General features: G+C 36.4%; 1 protein-coding gene across 4 annotated transcripts in view; it reads left to right on the top strand.

Moving 5' to 3' along the window:
* The first annotated feature begins 956 nt into the window (after positions 1-956).
* The window catches only part of LOC123672781 (thyrotroph embryonic factor), an 89,110-nt gene continuing 68,625 nt past the window's right edge, over positions 957-21,441 (top strand). The window contains exon 1 of one of the 4 annotated variants that reach the window (XM_045607065.1): positions 957-1,480. In XM_045607065.1, the coding sequence (XP_045463021.1) occupies positions 1,291-1,480 (190 nt within the window). In that variant the 5' untranslated portion in view covers positions 957-1,290. Of the gene's footprint in view, positions 1,481-14,978; positions 15,313-21,441 lie in introns of those variants that run through there. The other 3 variants (XM_045607060.1, XM_045607063.1, XM_045607066.1) reach the window with 3 other exon arrangements.

Below are 21,441 nucleotides of genomic sequence, written 5' to 3'. Positions count from 1 at the left end.
TTCAGCAGATATTGTTCAAAATGATATTCCTTCATTTTAATACATTCTTGAGCACGTTGGTATGATATGGTTGTTTCACAGATTTCGCTATCTTATTCGGTTGAATCGGTTGTACTTCTTTCATAAGGGAATGCTTATTGGTACCCTGTATGACGGTGGCAAGCTGAGTTTCAGAATGTTGATTATGAATTAATTCGTTGTGATTACGAAAACGAAAAAAATTATGATATTGACGTACAGAGTGATCCAATATTCAAGAAAATAGAAAAAGTCTAAAATTTCGTTAGTCCGGATCTGATTTATTCGATTTCAGAAATATTGAAGGAAGGCGATAGTAAAGGGCGACAAAACTTCAAAAATTGAAATTATTCGGTGGATTTGTTGAAGAGTTATTGAACTAAAAAAATGTCACTCATAAGGGAATGTTTATTGATCACCCTGTATGACCGTGCCAAGCAGAGATTTAGAATTTTTATAATGAATTGATTCTTTGTGGTTCCGAAAATGGGAAAAAATCATAATGTTCACGTACAGGGTGATCCAATATTCACGAAAATAGGAAAAGTCTGAAATGTTCCTAGTCCAGATCTGATTTACTCGAATTCAGAAATATCGATGGAAGGCGATAGGAAAGGGTGACAAAACTTCAAAATTTGAAATAATTCGGTCGATTAGTTAAAGAGTTATTGAGCTGTAAAAGTTCACTTATAAGATGAACATCACCCTGTATATCCCCAACGAAGGCACTCAGGCGATTGAAACATCTTGATAAGGGTCCTCCATGATGACCTTAATTTATGGTATTCGTTTGTCGCATTCTTCCCGGGACACTCTGTATATTCCGTCAGGATTATCCGATGCGAAGGACCATAAAACAGCGTACCGACCGACTGGCACACACTACGCCGCCTCTAGACTGCGTATAGAAGCAACGCAGGCGCGCGGCGCCCCATCCGTGTCACGGAAGATAAGGACATCGCACTGTGTGCCATCCGTGAAAATTGGTTATGTTATGTTGTAATAATCCCCGTATATTATGGAACTATTTAATTGGCAAGTGCCGTACGTAATCTACTATCAACATTATCACAAAAATCATCAACCTTGGACTGTAACCTGCCGAAACGAACTGTACTCGACTAGCTAGAGAGTATCGGAGTGCACCCATGCCTCTCTCGGCTACAGCAAACTATTTTAGTACAAATTGACTGTGGCCAGATCCGTCGACCGATCAGTCCTCTTATTTATGAGTTAACTCCGTTTGGTGCGGCGGCCCGTATTTTTTTTTGTATGGTAGTGTGCGAGTGGTGTGTTCACCACTCAAAAAAAGCCTTCAAGATTCCGCGAACAAAGATTTACAATTTCGATAGTGATAGTGATAGTGAGATGAGCTACAAGGATCGAGGCTCGCCGATATTGTTGGAAAGTGGGCTGAAATCCTTCCTCGGACACCCTGGACACAACTTCCCCCTTCTGAACGGTAAGCATGCCCCTCTCTGGCCACCCGAAATACGGTCGATCGTTCCGCAAACCTTCAACCCAGTTTTTTTTGTTGCCAAAACACACCCCTTTCAAATTTTCAACATCCAACTCGAGTTTTCCCAATTTGCGAGGTGGGATAACGAGTTGTTGCATTTAATAATTAACTTCCTATTTCTATAATATTCGACCTTAAAAATGTCACATGGTTTTGAGGTTGTTTTGCGTCTGCGCGAAGCGTGAGGCACGGTGTATGGTGTGCATGCTTGGGAATATAGATGTATCTAGGTGTAATATTGTTATTACAAGATCTACACTGCGCAAAAAAATTAACGCTCATTCTGAAAATCTCAATTTTAATGAAAGTAAATTCTACATCGACTTTATAACTTATTTTTTATGTTCTTAGGTTTTGAACGAAACAAGACACATTAAATGGAAGAAAAATTCAGGATTTCACCGAATCTTATGTGAAAGAAGAGAAATAAACAATTTTCAAAATACTGGAATGCTGATAAGTGATTTAATACTTGGTATTTCCACCCCTTGCGTTAATAACAGCTCGGCAACGACGGTTCATACTCAAAATGAGTGATCTTAAAATGTTCTGATCTAATCCTTCCCAGATTTCTCTGAGTTGGATTCCTAAGTCATTAAGAGTAGCTGGATGATTTTCTGAACTTCTCAGCATTCTATTGAGGTTGTCCCAAACCTGCTCAATCGGATTGAGATCTGGACTTCTTGCTGGCCATTCCATTCGAGAGACTTCAACCTCTTCAAGGTACTCCTGAACGATGCGCGTACGATAGGGTCTGGCATTATCGTCCATAAAAATGAAATTTTCACCAATGTATGGGGCAAATGGTACTACATGCGCTTCAAGAATGTTCTTTATATACCTATCAGCATTCATAGCTCCATTATCAACGACCACTAGGTCTGTGCGAGCAGTCAAAGATATTCCACCCCATACCATAATCGATCCTCCCCCGAAACCAGTAGTATTCAGGAAATTACACTGAACATATCTTTCATTTGGACGTCTGTATACAAGGAAACGTCGATCACAATGGTAGAGGCAGAATCTAGACTCATCTGTGAAGAGAACTTTTTCCCAATCAGCCTCTTCCCAATAGATATGCTCTCTCGCAAAATCCAAACGCGCCCTTCGATGGGCTGGGGTAAGAGTTGGGCCTCTTGCCGCGACACGAGGCCTTAAATCATATTCTCTGAGGCGATTTCTTATTGTCTGAGTGCTAATTTGCACCCCATGAGTTGGCTCAAGCTGATTCTGAAAGAAACTCTCAAGTAACGTTCTTGAATGGCAGTTGTTACCTGTGGTCTACCCTGTCCTGGTCTTCGGACATTCATACCTGTCTCCCTGAATCGCTGCAACATTCTGGACACACATTGATGGGAAACTCCAAACCTTTCTGCAATTCTTGTGTATGTTCACCCTTCTTCTCGCAAAACTACCGCTTGGGCACATTCCTCTTGGGTCAAATTGCATGTTTCGCGTTGCATAGCGATCGAGTGTAGAAAATCAAACGAAAGAAAAACTATTGATCACTAGAATTGATCGAGAACAACTGATTTTAGAATGGAGCCAATTCATTCAAAATCCGATAATCTCATAATTTTTTATTCCTGCTGGGAAAAAACATCTGTATTGAAGAAAAACGTTGAAAGTGGATAAAATATGCATGCATAATTCTGATAAAAAGAATTATCATTGAGAACACCTTCAGTTGTAGAATAAATTTGAGATTTCCATAATGTGCGTTAATTTTTTTGCGCAGTGTATTATTTGATTTGCACCTATGAAGAGTCGATGAGAAGACCTTATCAATTTTGATTTGTTGAGCAAACACTTTAAAAGTTACAGGCGTGTCGGTGTGTGGATTATCGCTGGACAAATATACACGGCGTGTTCAGATTTTTTACGCTCTTTTAATGGTTTGATTTTTATTTTATGGGTTAGGAGGAGGAATTTGTAGCTGCATTGATGTTGGGGTATCAGGAAGTGTTTAGGAGTGGTTCACCTTCAATTTGTGGTCTAGTTTTAGGTAGTGGCTAGCAATATTGAGGGTCTAGTATCGTCACATTTGAATTTCAGATTATTTTGAATTGTAATTTTGCACGTGGTCTTTAGTGAAAACTATTGATTTTATGATTTTCTCTTCAATGAGTATATTTCTTGAGGAGTTTTAATGTGAGATGAATATTACTCCGAACTGTCTCTTGCTATAGCTACCGGGTTTTTCACCATAATTTGCCCCCCCCCCCTCTAACTTTGTTACTAGAAGAGGTACAAAATGTTTTCTACAAAAATTCAAAATTTTTCAAAATGATTTCTCAAAATGAAATATATACAGAGTGGGCAACATATTGATTGCAACTTCATTTTTTCAAATGGAACACCCTGTATATTTTTCTATATTTGACTAGCTCTTTTACCCCTGATTTCGAATATATAACATATGGGAGCCACGCCACATTTTTTGGTCAGTCTTGGTTTCATTGTCTACTTTACAGCAGGCAGTTACTATAGGGTGTTTTTTTTTCGAGGTATAGAACTTTAAGTTGGCATTACTGTTCAAGATGGCGACCGATTTAACAGCTGTCAAGTGATTTATTCTCAGTTTAGTTTGGCAATTCATCGTGAATAGACTCACGCCTGAACAACGCTTGCAAATAGTGCAATTTTATTTCGAAAATAATGGTTCTGTGCGGAATACGTATCGCGCACTACGTCCATTTTATTTTGTTTAGCGATGAAGCGCACTTCTGGTTGAATGGCTACGTCAACAAACAAAACTGCCGCATTTGGAGTGAAGCTAATCCTCAAGTGTATGTCGAAACACCGTTACATCCAGAAAAACTGACTGTTTGTTGCGTTTTATGGGCTGATGGAATCATTGGTCCGTACTTCTTCATAAACGATGATGGCCAGAACGTTACAGTCAATGGTGATCGGTATAGAGCCATGATTACTAACTTTTCATTCCTGAATTGAACAACCATGATGTCCAAGAGCTGTGGTTCCAACAAGACGGCGCGACATGTCACACAGCTCGTGCCACAATCGATTTATTGAAAGACACGTTTGGTGACCGCCTAATTTCACGTTTTGGACCTGTGAATTGGCCTCCAAGATCTTGTGATTTAACACCGCTAGACTACTTTCTGTGGGGCTATGTAAAGTCATTGGTTTATGCGGATAAGCCACAAACCCTTGACCATTTGGAAGACAAGATTCGCCGTGTTATTGCCGATATACGGCCACAAATGTTGGAAAAAGTCATCGAAAATTGGACGTCCAGATTGGACTACATCCGAGCCAGCCGTGGCGGTCATATGCCAGAAATCATATTTAAAATGTAATGCCACAAGATTATCTTGCGGATAAATAAAATTCATGTCAATCGAATAATCCATCGTTGTTTTATTGCAAATTAAAGTTCTATAGCTCTAAAAAAAACAACCTTTATGAAACCTGCACGTTTTTCCAATGAAAGATATTGTTTTCTGATGTTTTTACGTATGCTGTTCGGAAATAACACCGCACCTATTTCTAACCTTACAACTGCCTGGTGAAACTTAACCTTTCGAATGAATATAGAACCGAATTCCAAATGAATTGTCCTCGTGGTCCTTCTCTAGGACCGTGTCTGAACATTTCACGCATCCACAAACGAAGAGGAAATGGACAGGACCGAGTCCGGTTAAATTTAGACGCTTTGAAGTGTTATTTTTACGTCGAGTTTTTCACCAGACTTCTACTTATACGCGTGCCTATTACGCTAGTAGTCCACGAGGTGTTCAAATCAACTTTTACTGACGCATTTATGTATGGAAGTTGTTGATTATGTTTACTCCAATCGTTCAGTACATAATTTTGTCGACTCTAATTGACTTTTCTTTAGCGGTTGTTCGATAATGATCTCAAACGTTTGATGGACATAAAAAGAAAAACAGTTAGCATATATTTGTTTATTTCTATGGTTTTTATTATGCCTATGTTTTTATCAGAATCAGTGCCGGATTAGAAAATTTTCGCATTAGGTATTGGGAAAAAAAGTCATACCAGTTGGTTTTATTGCTTAGTTACCAATGTTGAGTACATTATGGCATAATATAAATACTTTATGGCCCTTGTGTATAACGTAAACAAACTCTCCTGTTCCCAGTGTAATACCTGGATTACAAACATAAAATCATATTGTACACCGTGAATTTCTTCTTCCTTTTCTTATTCTCTAAGTTGAATGCCTTCGCAATGGTATCATGGTACCTGATGCATACTAATAAGGGTAGGGGAAAGATATTCTCTATTGTATCGTTCGGAGAACCATATGAATGAGAAAGTTGTTTGCACAAGTACCACGAAAGACCATTGTAACACTAATGCAGGTACATTTATATTAAGTATTGTGACAACAAATTCGGCTAGACACAGACATTATGTCTAATTGCTTTTTGTCGCCACAGGTTTAATATTAATACTATACCTACTATATTATACGTATAGTCAAGTGTTTTATTTATTTTCTTTTATTGATATTAATATTATGTTTAACCAAGGGATATACGAGGAATCAATTTCGAATAAAGGTTCAAGCTAAAGAACACAGTTTGAGACAATTTTACGATTTATTTTTTATTGAATTCCTGGAAAGTTTTCAAGTCTCTCGCAAATTTACGTATCACCCTACAGCTGATCCGAAAGACACTGCAATTTTTTGAAAACGACCTCTATAAAATATCAAGTCCATTTATTCAAATGGTGTGCCCTGAATTTCTTTGCCTGTCGGACAGACAAGTAGGTGAGTAGGTAGGCTTAAATTTTTGTTGAGACGTATTGTGCCTAAATTTCGGAGAATATACTTCTCTCATGTTAAGTAAAGGGTGTTTTTTTTAGAGCTATAGAACTTTAAATTGCAATAAAACAACGATGGATTATTCGATTGACATGAATTTTATTTATCCGCAAGATAATCTTGTGGCATTACATTTTAAATATGATTTCTGGCATATGACCATATGGCTTATCCGCATAGACCAATGACTTTACATAGCCCCACAGAAAGTAGTCTAGCGGTGTTAAATCACAAGATCTTGGAGGCCAATTCACAGGTCTAAAACGTGAAATTAGGCGGCCACCACACGTGTCTTTCAATAAATCGATTATGGCACGAGTTGTGTGACATGTTGCGCCGTCTTGTTGGAACCACAGCTCCTGGACATCATGGTTGTTCAATTCAGGAATGAAAAAATTAGTAACCATGGCTCTATACCGATCACCATTGACTGTAACGTTCTGGCCATCATCGTTTTTGAAGAAGTACAGACCAATGATTTCACCAGCCCATAAAGCGCACCAAACAGTCAGTTTTTCTGGATAGAACGGTGTTTCGACATACACTTGAGGATTAGCTTCACTCCAAATGCGGCAGTTTTGTTTGTTGAAGTAGCCATTCAACCATAAGTGCCCTTCATCGTTAAATAAAATAAAATGGACGTTGTGCAGGCGTGAGTCTATTAATGATGAATTGCCAAACCAAACTGAGAATAAATCACTTGACAGCTGTTTAATCGGTCGCCATCTCGAACACTTATGCCAACTTAAAGTTATATACCTCGAAAAAAAAAACACTCGTTATAAATTAATAAAAGCTCTCAATTTCATCTTCACATTTGCCTGTTTTTGAGCTACCAACCTAAAATGGGAATTTCATATTTTGTTGTGATTCATAAATAATATGCACTTTCTGTGGTTGAATGGAAATCCACCTTGGTGGGATATCTTCATTCACAACTGAAGGAAAAGTTCCAACTACGTCAATTACTAATCTCAGATAAGCGCATTTCCAGTTGGATTTGAATAGCGGTTGGATTTTGAATGACATATGACACTAGAAGTTAATTTCATGTGAATTTGAAGTCTCCTTCATGGAAAAATTCAACAAGAATTACATATTGAAATTTCGTTTTCCCAATTTCGTGAGAATCTTTCCAGTAGAATATTAAAATACTTTCTTTTAAAATTTTGTAACAACATAAATATGACATCGAATAAATTCAAATCACAGCTTCGTCATCACAAAAAAAAAAGATATTATGATCAACATTCCTTAACATAGATAAGCATAAGAGTAAATTCGAATCAAATGTCAGTTTGACATCTGACACTGCCTGCTTAACACGTCATAAAATATTAATGCGAATGCAAATGTTTATTATTGAAAATCAGAAAGCAAAAAACGTCATTTTATGGTCTTCCTCCTAAACACTGATTCTGCTTTAATCCACAAACGTAGAAAGTTGGAAGGAAGGTTATATCGCATGAATATTTTGTTGCCTAGCTACTGGTTCTTTGGGGAAACGTAGCCTTGTAATCACGATTTCGAACATGTGAGAGTACATCAGTTGGAATTATGGATTATTGAACTTTTTACTGAATTATACACCCATTGTTTCTAAATCGGTCACAATGGCGTATGTTTTTGACAATTTGTAAGATATTCGACGGGTTTCTTGCTGATATCACTTCTCTTCAGGGCGTTACCAGTAGAAACACATTATTTCTTGAAAATTAGACATTATTGTTCGACATAGTCACCTTCAAGTGTGATATCTCTACGCCAATGCCCTTCTAACTTTTCTGTTGAAAGATTTGTCTTTGCTTTTCAAATCTGCTTCAACTTTGGCAATCACTTCTTCATTAGGCTTCACATTCTTTATCCATATAGTTGTCGATGAAGTAGAGTCTGAACTCGAGTCTGAATAACACTTATGATGATCATATGATTCGTCAATGTATCTATTGGCGTTTTTTTCGCGACACATAAAGTTGAAAATTGTAACATCCAAAAGAAAAGTTTGTCGCGAAAAAATGTCTTAGGCATTTATGCCGAATCATAGAATATCATAACAAGGCGTTTTATTACGAGGACCTCTGCAAGACCATGGTTGTATTAGATCCAAGCAAAAATTCGTCGCACAAAAACGCCTTAATATCCTAAGGTACCATAGAGTATGATTCTTCACAGAATGTGAATATGTAATAAGACGTTTTTTTGCGACGAATTTTGCTGTTTGAAGTCAAATGAACTACTTTTCCTCAAAGTTCATTGAAATTGTTTGGATTTCCCCCTATCATTAAATTTGATTCAAACTGAATGTCTGATGTCTTATAGAATTTTTTTTCACCATGCAGCGGATGTAACCTATTTCCATACTATTTTACGATTTTTTAATAATCTAAACACTTGATTCTGCTACTAGCTGTTCAATATCACTAATATTTACCATTTACTACTTCCTGAATTGATTATCTTTTTCCGAGAACATTGTGTTCTAATACGTTCGAAATTTTCACATTTCAAATTGAACATTTTATTGGCATTTCCTTTTATAAATAATATCAAAATAATTTATTCTCAAGTATAAATATTTATAACATTCAGATTTCGACGAAATCACCATAATTCCTAGAATTCACAAAATTTTTATAGCTAGTTTTTCGAATAGAAATAACTTAACTTTATATCACTCATTGACATTTAGAGAAAACTATTAATCAAAAAATTCACTGTTTTTAATGTTCCCCAAACAGGGTGTTCCTAAATTGGAAGTACAATCGAAAATGAGAGTTTTTCCTGGGATATTTTTAAGAAAAAAGGCCCGCCAACGCTTTCTTTTCAAGATACAGGGTGTTTCTTGTAGTTCCACTTTTTGTGATGATTATACCAGTTATCTTTATTGAACTTCGCTGAAAATTGGGGGAATAAGTAAAAAAAACTTCTTTTTCCCCAATTCGGTAGCAGATACAACAAAACCACAAGAAACCAAAAAGTTTAATACTAATTTACTAAAGGTTTATTTATATTTTTCTGAACAACAAGTGGCTCACCAAAAAAAGTTCTTGAGAAAAGGAGTGGACACTGAAAAAATATCACCCTGGTAGAGTTGCATTCTAAGCTTGAAATTGGGATTCAGAATTAGCATACCATATGATGAAGTCTTTGAATTGGAATATCTATACGCCAAATTTGAGTTGAATATTTTGTGAAGGTAAGATTCTATGAGAAAAGAAAACCTCAACACAGGGTGTTGAGGTTTTCTTTTCTTGAAAACAAAGCGTTTGCAGGCCGATGTTCAAAGTACTTTCAATTCTTAAAATAAATCAAGGAATCTGTCAATTTCGTTCGTAAAGGGTGTTTTTTTTAGAGCTATAGAACTTTAAATTGCAATAAAACAACGATGGATTATTCGATTGACATCAATTTTATTTATCCGCAAGGTAATCTTGTGGCATTACATTTTAAATATAATTTCTGGCATATGACCGCAACGGCTGGCTCGGATGTAGTCCAATCTAGACGTCCAATTTTCGATGACTTTTTCCAACATTTGTGGCCGTATATCGGCAATAACACGGCGAATGTTGTCTTCCAATTGGTCAAGGGTTTGTGGCTTATCCGCATAGATCAATGACTAGCGGTGTTAAATCACAAGATCTTGGAGGCCAATTCACAGGTCCAAAACGTGAAATTAGGCGGTCACCAAACGTGTCTTTCAATAAATCAATTGTGGCACGAGCTGTGTGACATGTTGCGCCGTCTTGTTGGAACCACAGCTCCTGGACATCATAGTTGTTCAATTCAAGAATGAAAAAGTTAGTAATCATGGCTCTATACCGATCACCATTGACAGTAACGTTCTGGCCATCACCGTTTTTGAAGAAGTACGGACCAATGACTCCACCAGCCCATAAAGCGCACCAAACAGTCAGTTTTTCTGGATGTAACGGTGTTTCGACATACACTTGAGGATTAGCTTCACTCCAAATGCGGCAGTTTTGTTAGTTGACGTAGCTATTCAACCAGAAGTGCGCTTCATCGCTAAACAAAATAAAATGGACGTAGTGCGCGATACGTAATCCGCACAGAACCATTATTTTCGAAATAAAATTGCACTATTTGCAAGCGTTGTTCAGGCGTGAGTCTATCCATGATGAATTGCCAAACCAAACTGAGAATAAATCACTTGACAGCTGTTAAATCGGTCGCCATCTTGAACAGTAATGCCAACTTAAAGTTATTTACCTCGAAAAAAAACACCCTGTACCTCCATTTAGGAACACCCTGTACAGGACTCGATTGGAAGTGCTGGCAGCCAGAACCCACCTCCTTCTGCACCAGCAGGGAGATGCTAGTGGTTAGCATTGAACCATCCACACCAAGCCCTGTCAGAAGTGAAAGAAACGTCTGTAACTTTTTTCCAAGCCAACTTTCTCGATATAGGTGAGAATGTTAATCGTGTGAGCAGCAACAAGGTCACAGGAGTGTAAAATGCTGGTATCGTTGTTATTAAGAATGCGCTCGGATATCATTCAATAAGTGAACTATCTGGTGAAGACTCCCACTCGATATTGAATTCTTTCGACACCCTACTAGTTGCGGGGCACGGGGTTGCACACGTTGGAGGCAACGTGATCTTTGTCCACGTGCTCCACAGCGTGCTCCAAGACCACCCTCTGGGCTACGCGACGTTGCCGGTAGGTGTGCTAGGTGGTAACAGTTTTTTTTCGCTGGAGACCGTCGTTTTGATTCGAATACGACAGTTGAATATAGTGTGGTCCAATGATAACTTAACATCTCAATTTTCCGTCTTTAAAATGAAAATATAAAAAACCTCTTAACGGGGGTGAGTACAACCCCTTGATTTTGAATGGGGTGTTGCGATACCTTATTCTGAAGATCTTATCGAGTTACTAAAGAGTGTTTTTTTTAGAGCTATAGAACTTTGAATTGCAATAAAACAACGATGGATTATTCGATTGACATGAATTTTATTTATCCGCAAGATAATCTTGTGGCATTACATTTTAAATATGATTTCTGGCATATGACCGCCACGGCTGGCTCGGATGTAGTCCAATCTGGACGTCCAATTTTCGATGACTTTTTCCAACATTTGTGGCCGTATATCGGCAATAACACGGCGAATGCTGTCTTCCAAATAGTCAAGGGTTTGTGACTTATCCGCATAGACCAATGACTTTACATAGCCCCACAGAAAGTAGTAGAATTCATCTCGAGAACATTATTCGTAGGTATCAGACACATTTCAAAGGTTAGATACTCTTCCACTATTTAACCTGTCATTCCGTTACCGATGGAAATTTTAAAGCGTAATTGAAGGGTGTTTTTTTTCGAGGTATATAACTTTAAGTTGGCATTACTGTTCAAGATGGCGACCCATTTAACAGCTGTCAAGTGATTTATTCTCAGTTTGGTTTGGCAATTCATCATGAATAGACTCAAGGCTGAACAACGTTTGCAAATAGTGCAATTTCATTTCGGAAATAATGGTTCTGTGCGGAATACGTATCGCGCACTACGTCCATTTTATTTTGTTTAGCGATGAAGCGCACTTCTGGTTGAATAGCTACGTCAACTAACAAAACTGCCGCATTTGGAGTGAAGCTAATCCTCAAGTGTATGTCGAAACACCGTTACATCCAGAAAAACTGACTGTTTGGTGCGCTCTATGGGCTGGTGGAATCATTGGTCCGTACTTCTTCAAAAACGGTGATGGCCAGAACGTTACTGTCAATGGTGATCGGTATAGAGCCATGAATACTAACTTTTTCATTCTTGAATTGAACAACTATGATGTCCAGGAGCTGTGGTTCCAACAAGACGGCGCAACATGTCACACAGCTCGTGCCACAATCGATTTATTGAAAGACACGTTTGGTGACCGCCTAATTTCACGTTTTGGACCTGTGAATTGGCCTCCAAGATCTTGTGGTTCAACACCGCTAGACTACTTTCTGTTGGGCTATGTAAAGTCATTGATCTATGCGGATAAGCCACAAACCCTTGACCATTTGGAAGACAACATTCGCCGTGTTATTGCCGATATACGGCCACAAATGTTGGAAAAAGTAATCGAAAATTGGACGTCCAGATTGGACTAAATCCGAGCCAGCCGTGGCGGTCATATGCCATAAATCATATTTAAAATGTAATGCCACGAGATTATCTTGTGTATAAATAAAATAGATGTCAATCGAATAATCCATCGTTGTTTTATTGCAATTTTAAGTTCTATAGCTCTAAAAAAACACCCTTTATAAGAAGATATAGTGAGCTATTTTACTTTCAACATTTTCAAAGAAAATTTTGAAGGAAATAATAGAGTTTTATTGAAGTTTTTTGAAATTTATGTCTACAAGCATGTTCTATTCATTCGTTAGTTTCATAGATATGATCGAGCAGAAATTCCGGTTGTGAAATAACTGTTGAAATTTCGAATTTACGAATTCGAACACATCACGTTAATGCCGTTCCCATTTTTTTAAAACTGAACAACTGTAGAGATCTGGAGTTACACATTCAAAACGTTTTCATCTGATACCTCGAAATCCTCCACGTTTATGAGAATCAACGTGAGGTGGAAACGACAAATGTATGTCTGAAAACAACCGGGTTTTTTTCTGTGTCGGTAGGGAATGAACCCACGCTAACCCTGAAAAATGACTACTCTCATTCCTTGAGATCGATCACAACCAGATCTCCAATATTAGTAACCCTGACTACCGTCTTCAATCTCCAGACATTCCACCACCTCTGTCAACATCGCATCCACCTGATTATTCCAATATAAACACCACTAATTTAGTTTTACAACCACCTTCCTAAGACTCGGTCGTGACACAGTTCTCTGGTTCCGAAACCGACTAATCTTTGTGCCATTCAACCGACCGGATTCGCCGTCAGCACACCGATTCACGAAAATCGTAAATAGAGAATGATTTTTTTGCGATAGATCGAACAAAGTCGATTTGACGATTCTTCATTTCTTTACGCAGTCCATACTCCATAGATTCAATAGCGGGAAAGTTTTTGATTTTCGACAATTCGTAATTTTTTCTTTGATCCTCCTTCAGAGTGGATTCAGGATTCAGCCTCACTGTTTCTTCGGTATATTGAGTTGGAAGAAACTGAGAAACGTAAAGGGATAAGTATTGCTTGTCTGTGGTTCTATCTGTTCAATTTTTAATATGCTTCCTAAACTTTGTTAAACCTTCCTTTGGCAATTTCATCTCGACTAAGGTAATGACTTATTGAATTATCTAATGAATATCTAAAGTAGAAATCATATCCACTGTTTTTCTCTCGAATTTTGTTTGAACTGAACTTTTATATACTGGGTGATTCATTGATATTTATTTCAAGATAAATCTAATATATCTCACAAATTGATTTGAAAGGACATAATTCATATTAACATTTTCTGTCATCTATATTTTACCTTTATCTCGATCACCCTTTATATTGTTTCAATAATTTTCAAGTAAATTGTAAAATGCTCCATTTATTTCAACAAAAATTCATGCATGTGTTTATACGACAACTTGTGAAAAACTATAACAATCATTATCGTGTATGTAACATGTTTTCTGCAATGATAGTCCTGTTTCTTTAAGATTATAATTCTACATGGAAAATGATGTTACGAATAGTTTGATTTGAAACGATGCAAATATTATAAAATGATTTCTCATTTCTTCCTATATCATTTAATGAAATGTGCAAAAATTATTATATACCAATTCTGTCATCTTATGAATTTTACTAGTTTAGTTTAGTTATTTACAATAATGTTTATTTGTTTTATTCAATTTTCTATATAACACAGCGTTCTAATTGATAAATCAATCAGAAATTCCATTATTTTTGTAACGATAGCGTATCACATAAAGAAAAAACTCGATTAAACAATATATAAATCGATATAAATAGGAGGAAAACTTAAAAACTCATTTGCGAATCAATTTAGATTGCAAGAAGTTCATTCAATGCTGATATTTGTGAAAGTTTAAATTTCAAGAAAAAGCACACTGAGTTTTTAAAACATAAAATTCATGGATCATTGTTCCAACTATCACTGATTTTCCATGTAGAATGACTTCAAAGAGTCTTTACTCAGATCATTATTGATTGGAGTTCAATTTAAACAAGAGTTGTTGATATTAGACATATTTTCAGATTATTCAAAAATTCAAGACTCTTCTCATAGTGAGAAACTAAATGCAAAATGAACAGAATTCTATTGTATCATTTAAGAAAATATTAAAGATCTAGTCCGAAAAAATGCAATAATATTGTTCATGAGAAATTTAATCATAGTTTGTTCTAAATATGCCAGCTTCCAAATATGAAATATAATCATTAATTGTTCCCGATATTAGTTAATCAAAATAACCTTATTTAGAACTTTTTTCTTTTACTGATATCATTGAAGTTAACCTTGAAAGTCTTTCATGCTCAATACAGATGATTTGAAGCTTAACATCGAGCAGCATTGTTCATTTTCTTCAACGAAATACTTTTCTTAAAAAAAAAAAAAAATAGATTTCATTATAACCTTTCACGTTTAAACTCATTTTGTCCCATTTTGATCGAAACTTTTTTCAGCTTTCAACTAGTCATTCTTCTTCGTAAATCCTAATTTGAGTCACAAAGATTTATTTCCGGAAAATCTTCCAACAACTATATTTGTAGGGACCGCAACATCTGCAAAAAAGTTTAGAGAGAGTAACCCCTAGTGCGAGTCAAAAAATTGAGGGTCAGCTTTGGCCTCGGGAAAACTATTATGGGTACGCATCAGACAGAGTGCCAGACTACGAGTATTTCCTGCCCCAGGATTGTATGGGGAGGTATTCTGACTGCAAAGGCTCTGCTTACCACTGCGAATACTCTGCAAATCTTTGCTACGAGTATCAGTCGAGGTTCTACTTGAATGACTCAAATATAGGTAGGTGGAGATATTCATAATAATAATAAGTGTGAATCTGTATATATTTATACAAGCATTGAAATAGTGTAAGCATGAAGATTCCATGTAATTAAAACAAAACAAAAAACAGCAAAAATAAAATGAAATTTAAGCGTTAATATGTAGGTATACATCTTAATATATATATTTCTTGTGTGCGTGTGTATGTGACTGAACTCCTCCTAAACGACTGGACCAATTTTGATGAAATTTTTTGTGTGTGTTCGTGGAGATTCGAGAATGGTTTAGATTTACAGTTTGGTCTACTGGAAAATGTTTTTTCAATTAATTTCTTATTTATAAGGAGTTGTTGATTTTGGAATGTCAAACGATGACATTTTGTGGCTTAGACATAGAAAATCCGTTTCTTTCTCACGGCCAATTGTACGTTGCGTGTTCCAGAGTTGGAAAACCATCGAGTTTGTTTGTTTATACTCCTCATGGACTAACTAAAAATATTGTACATCCAATGGCATTACGATAAATTAAGTTTTTGTAAATTAAAAAAAAATAAATATACTATATGTTATAAAATGTTTTGAGTGCAAGCTTTTTCACCTTTCATTAAAATGAGTTAAAGTTTTCATTTACGATGCTGTTATTTATTTAACAAAGTAATAACTTTTCAATAATAATTTTCATCAAAGCGGTCCAGATTGTTTCAGCTCATTAAAAAAAGTATGAAATTAAAGACGTGTGTACAGGACAACGTCTGTCGGGTCCGCTAGTATATACATATATATATTCGTTGATAAGCGATGTTTGTAGCTTAATTAAATTCATCTGAAGAAGTTACACTTCATCTGCTATTTGAGTGAAAAATTTTCAAAGACGAATTTTCCGCGAATTCTGGACCAAAAACGTCGCTCATTTTTTCATACGGGGATTCCCGCAGCATAGCCAACCTTGAATTTCACAGTGCAAATCCGTAATCCAGCATTTTCATCGTTTATTATGAGTTCATAACGATTCGAATCTTGCAACATACGATTCTTGAACTTGAACTAGACGTTCGTAGCGTTCGAAAACAGATGCGACCTCGCGCATATACGAACAAAGCGATTTCTCGTATAGGAAATACGCTCTTCTATTCGGAATTTTCGGCACCCGTAAAAAGTGAAATAATAAATAAACAACTCTCTCTTTCGGATTTAGCAATCATTTTCGATATCCCTCTCCACGCACTGTTGGAGCCTAGTGGAACCTTTCACGTTATTAATAATGCGTTCTCTGGGCAATTATCTATAAGGAAATGTTTTTTTGCGTTAAAATATTCATTTGGTTCGCTTTCGGCCGCGCTAGAATCGATTCTGTGCGACTATTTGTTTATTATAATAGATTGGGGAATGTTTCACGAGAAAAAACATAGAGATTCTGTTTACCCTCACATTTAAGGGTTTTTCAATAAGATATTTCATGTTGAAGTTATCATCATTTTACCCATGACAAGTAAAAACTACGTCATTACTAAAAATGATACACGCTTCAATAATGCATTGATCAGATCATAAATCCTAGTGACTTTTGTATTGTAACGGGTGTTTTTTTCGAGGTATATAACTTTAAGTTGGCATTACTGTTCAATAAGGCGACCGATTTGACAACTGTCAAGTGACATATTCTCAGCTTGGTTTGGCAATTCATCATAAATAGACTCACGCCTGAACAACGCTTGCAAATAGTGCAATTTTATTTCGAAAATAATGGTTCTGTGCGGAATACGTATCGCGCACTACGTCCATTAGCGATGAAGCGCACTTCTGGTTGGATGGCTACATCAACAAACAAAACTGCCGCATTTGGAGTGTAAGTGTAAGTGTATGTCGAAAGTGTATGTTACACATCCAGAAAAACTGACTGTTTGGTGCACTTTATGGGCTGGTGGAATCATTGGTCCGTACTTCTTCAAAAACGATGATGGTCAGAACGTTACAGTCAATGGTGATCGGTATAGAGCCATGATTACTAACTTTTTCATTCCTGAATTGAACAACCATGATTTCCAGGAGCTGTGGTTCCAACAGGACGGTGCAACATGTCACACTGCTCGTGCCACAATCGATTTATTGAAAGACACGTTTGGTGACCGCCTAATTTCACGTTTTGGACCTGTGACTTGGCCTCCAAGATCTTGTGATTTGAAACCGCTAGACTACTTTCTGTAGGGCTATGTAAAGTCATTGGTCTATGCGGATAAGCCACAAACCCCTGACCATTTGGAAGACAACATTCGCTGTGTTATTGCCGATATACGGCCACAAATGTTGGAAAAAGTCATCGAGAATTGGACGTCCAGATTGGACTACATCCGAGCCAGCCGTGGCGGTCATATGTCAGAAATCATATTTAAAATGTAATGCCACAAGATTATCTTGCGGATAAATAAAATTAATGTCGATCGAATAATCCATCGTTATTTTATTGCAATTTAAAGTTCTAAAGATCTAAAAAAAAATTTGGATTTGGATTTAGTGAGATGATTTGCGACATTTCATTCGCAATTTCTCTTAATTCTGTTGGTGTTAAATAGATTTCGTCAGACATAATTGACGAATAGTACAAATAGTAGAATATACTATGTCAACGGAAACTAAGCAATAAAATCAAAACAACAAACTGATATGACATAAAAAATATAATTCAATTAGGCTTCGTGACGAAATTCGTCGTTGATAAATTATCCAAATTCACCAAGCTAGCCACCATATTTAGACCACCGAAATGTTGACCACGGAATTTTGCCCCCAGAGCAAAATTGCACGCTGAGCTAGCCGAGCTATACCCTCACGTCAAGTCTCTGCTCCGTAAAAACCAATCATTTTAACGAATTCAAGCAAAAATAGTGGAACAACAGGCCCACCTATACACACGGCAATCTGAATCTACAAAAATAATGCAATTTTCCTAATCGAAATAAGTAATACTTGCCTCCCCTGACACTAGACCCTGTCCCACCGGTGGACTCTATCCAAATATTTCCCTGTCATGAAATTTGCCTAACTATCATTTTTATATTCCCTGGAGGGAATAATATGGCAGCAATTCATAAGCATAATGTAGCCGAGTTGATAGCATGGAAATGTACAGAGTGGATTTATTTTTATTTTATACAGTGGTTGCGAGAAAATATAAACAGGTGGAATTTGATTGAAATTGTACTATAAAAGCCCTTAATGCAGTATTTTCTATTCGAGAAATGAAAGAGAGAGAGTTCAACGACTAAACTAAGGTATCCTGAACCCACGTATAAATTTCATGTGAAAAATTGTCTAAAAACCCCAGAATTTTCGAATTGCTTTTGTTATTTTTATCAATCTAAGAATGTAACAATCTACAGGGTGTTACATTTAAACCACTTGCCGCTAGACAATAAGTATTTTTGATAATATTGTTAATTTGACTAATAAAGAATGTTACGCGTTACTTTATGAGCACACACACAACTATTGTATTTTTGTCCATCCTGTACCAACTGGTATCAACATGTGATACATTTTTGGAATCAGCTCATTTCCCTACAAGATTTTTGGTTCACCTCTATAAAAGAATATATTTTAATTAATTAAACTTTTATAGATCATCATTTACTCCACCTCACGAAATATTTAAACTCATAAAAAACTTTAAGTAGTCGAAATACTTTTGGAAAGTCAGTAATAAACCGTGATGAAACTAAATGTCTATATTTATCTCTTTTGACTTTATCTGCCTCTAAAAACTAAGCAAGGAATGAGTGACAGCTGTCGGACTAACCCAAATTATACTAATTTTGAGATTTTTGACATATTCCTAGGCTTTGAAACGAGATATGTATATAGATTTCGTCACAAATTTTTTCAATATAGAGTTTTCATCTTCCAAAAATATTTCCAATATAAAAATATATTATTTCATTTCGTGAAACTTGAACACATGTTTATTTTTTCCAAATTATAAATTAGACATTAGACAAAATATCACCATTTCCAAAATACCTATTAAAAACGTAATTGAAACATAATCAACATATAAAATAATTTTCGTAGCCAGACCAAGCAAGATTTGTACGTCAGAACGAATTACTCATAGAGAAATTGTGACATTATGAATACAATTTTTTTCACACATCTTCATTGAGGCCTCTGAATTAGCATGACAATTTCTGTTGGTGAAATGACATGTCAACACAAGGCCTACATTAGAAACAGCTCCCATAGCAGGTTTTCTTAAATATAGATTACCTGTCTATTATGCTGTTCACAATCAATAGAATACACAATTTGACATATTTCATTTAAAAACGAAACAAGCTCAGAAGTAAGGTTGTAACGGGTGTTTTTTTAGAGCTATAGAACTTTAAATTGCAATAAAACAACGATGAATTATTCGATTAACATAAATTTTATTTATCCGCAAGATAATCTTGTGGCATTCCATTTTAAATATGATTTCTGACATATGACCGCCACGGCTGGCTCGGATTTAGTCCAATCTGGAAGTCCAATTTTCGATGAGTTTTTCCAACATTTGTGGCCGTATATCGCCAATAACACGGCGAATGTTGTCTTCCGAATGGTGAAGGGTTTGTGGCTTATCCGCATAGACCAATGACTTTACATAGCCCCCACAGAAAGTAGTCTAGTGGTGTTAAATCACAAGATCTTGGAGGCCGATTCACAGTACCAAAACGTGAAATTAGGCGGTCACCAAACGTGTCTTTCAATAAATCGATTGTGGCACGAGCTGTGTGACATGTTACGCCGTCTTGTTGGAACCACAGCTCCTGGACATCATGGTTGTTCAATTCAGGAATGAAAAAGTTAGTAATCATGGCTCTATACTGATCACCATTGACTGTAACGTTCTGGCCATCATCGTTTTTGAAGAAGTACGGACCAATGATTCCACCAGCCCATAAAGCGCACCAAACAGTCAGTTTTTCTGGATGTAACGGGGTTTCGACATTCACTTGAGGATTAGCTTCACTCCAGATGCGGCAGTTTTGTTTGTTGACGTAGCCATTCAACCAGAAGTGCGCTTCATCGCTAAACAAAATTCGACGATAAAATGGACGTAGTGCTCGATATGTATTCCGCACAGAATCATTATTTTCGAAATAAAATTGCACTATTTTTAAGCGTTGTTCAGGCGTGAGTCTATTATTGATGAATTGCCAAACCAAACTGAGAATAAATCACTTGACAGCTGTTAAATCGGTCTTCATCTTGAACAGTAATGCCAACTTAAAGTTATATACCTCGAAAAAAAACACCCGTTACAATTTGAAAATTGTATTTTGTTAGGAAACACATCTTTATAAAGTTATGAATATGACAAAATTCATTTGATTTGGATACGAATGTTTCATTACCGAGTCAAAATTTGACGTGAATTTCGAATATTAATGAATATTTGACCAAAAATGATAACACACCATTTTTTCTAGAACAAGCACTCAAGGAATTCAATACAGGAATGTTAAAGAACAACTACCTTCTTTGGCTGTCTATAAATATTATCTGTAACATTTTGTTAAATTATTCAACTTTGTCAACACCTGTTTCGAAACAAAAGTTTGAACTCATCATGCTTTAACGAAATAAGATCCTTTTTTTGAATCTTCACAATCGTCATAGCAATAATGAAACTGCGGAACCCCTTTCGCGCAGTTCGCACCCACATGTCACGTATCAGCAATACCACGAAACCACAAATTTCACCTCTTCTGTTACAGTAATCTTGATCAATCTGCAACTACGGTCATTTCAAGTTTTTAACGCCGCTCGAATCGAGTGGGCCTACAAAAACTGGATTTTTTGTGACACACTTTCGACCAAAATTCCTGGCGTACTTTCCCAAGATCGTCCGCCTTATTTCGTCAAGTGAATACGCACAGTTTGGGTACTTTAGAGTCGCAGCAGTTTCATTGTTGATTTGCGGACAATTTTTTTAATGTTAATACCCATTGAACGAAGCGTTGCGAAGAAATTTTTGAAGCAATTGAAACGAAGAGTCATTTTGTTGATGTTTACATTTTAAAATTGAATAAAGACCTCAGACTGGAACACCAGATGTAATGGTGTCGATTCACTTTCCCATATAAATTGATTCTATTTTAATTTTTGATCA

This window comes from Harmonia axyridis, chromosome 2 (genome assembly GCF_914767665.1).
Source record: "Harmonia axyridis chromosome 2, icHarAxyr1.1, whole genome shotgun sequence".
NCBI lineage: Eukaryota > Metazoa > Arthropoda > Insecta > Coleoptera > Coccinellidae > Harmonia > Harmonia axyridis.
Note: the sequence above shows the minus strand (reverse complement) of the source record. Positions and strands in the feature narration are given on the sequence as shown.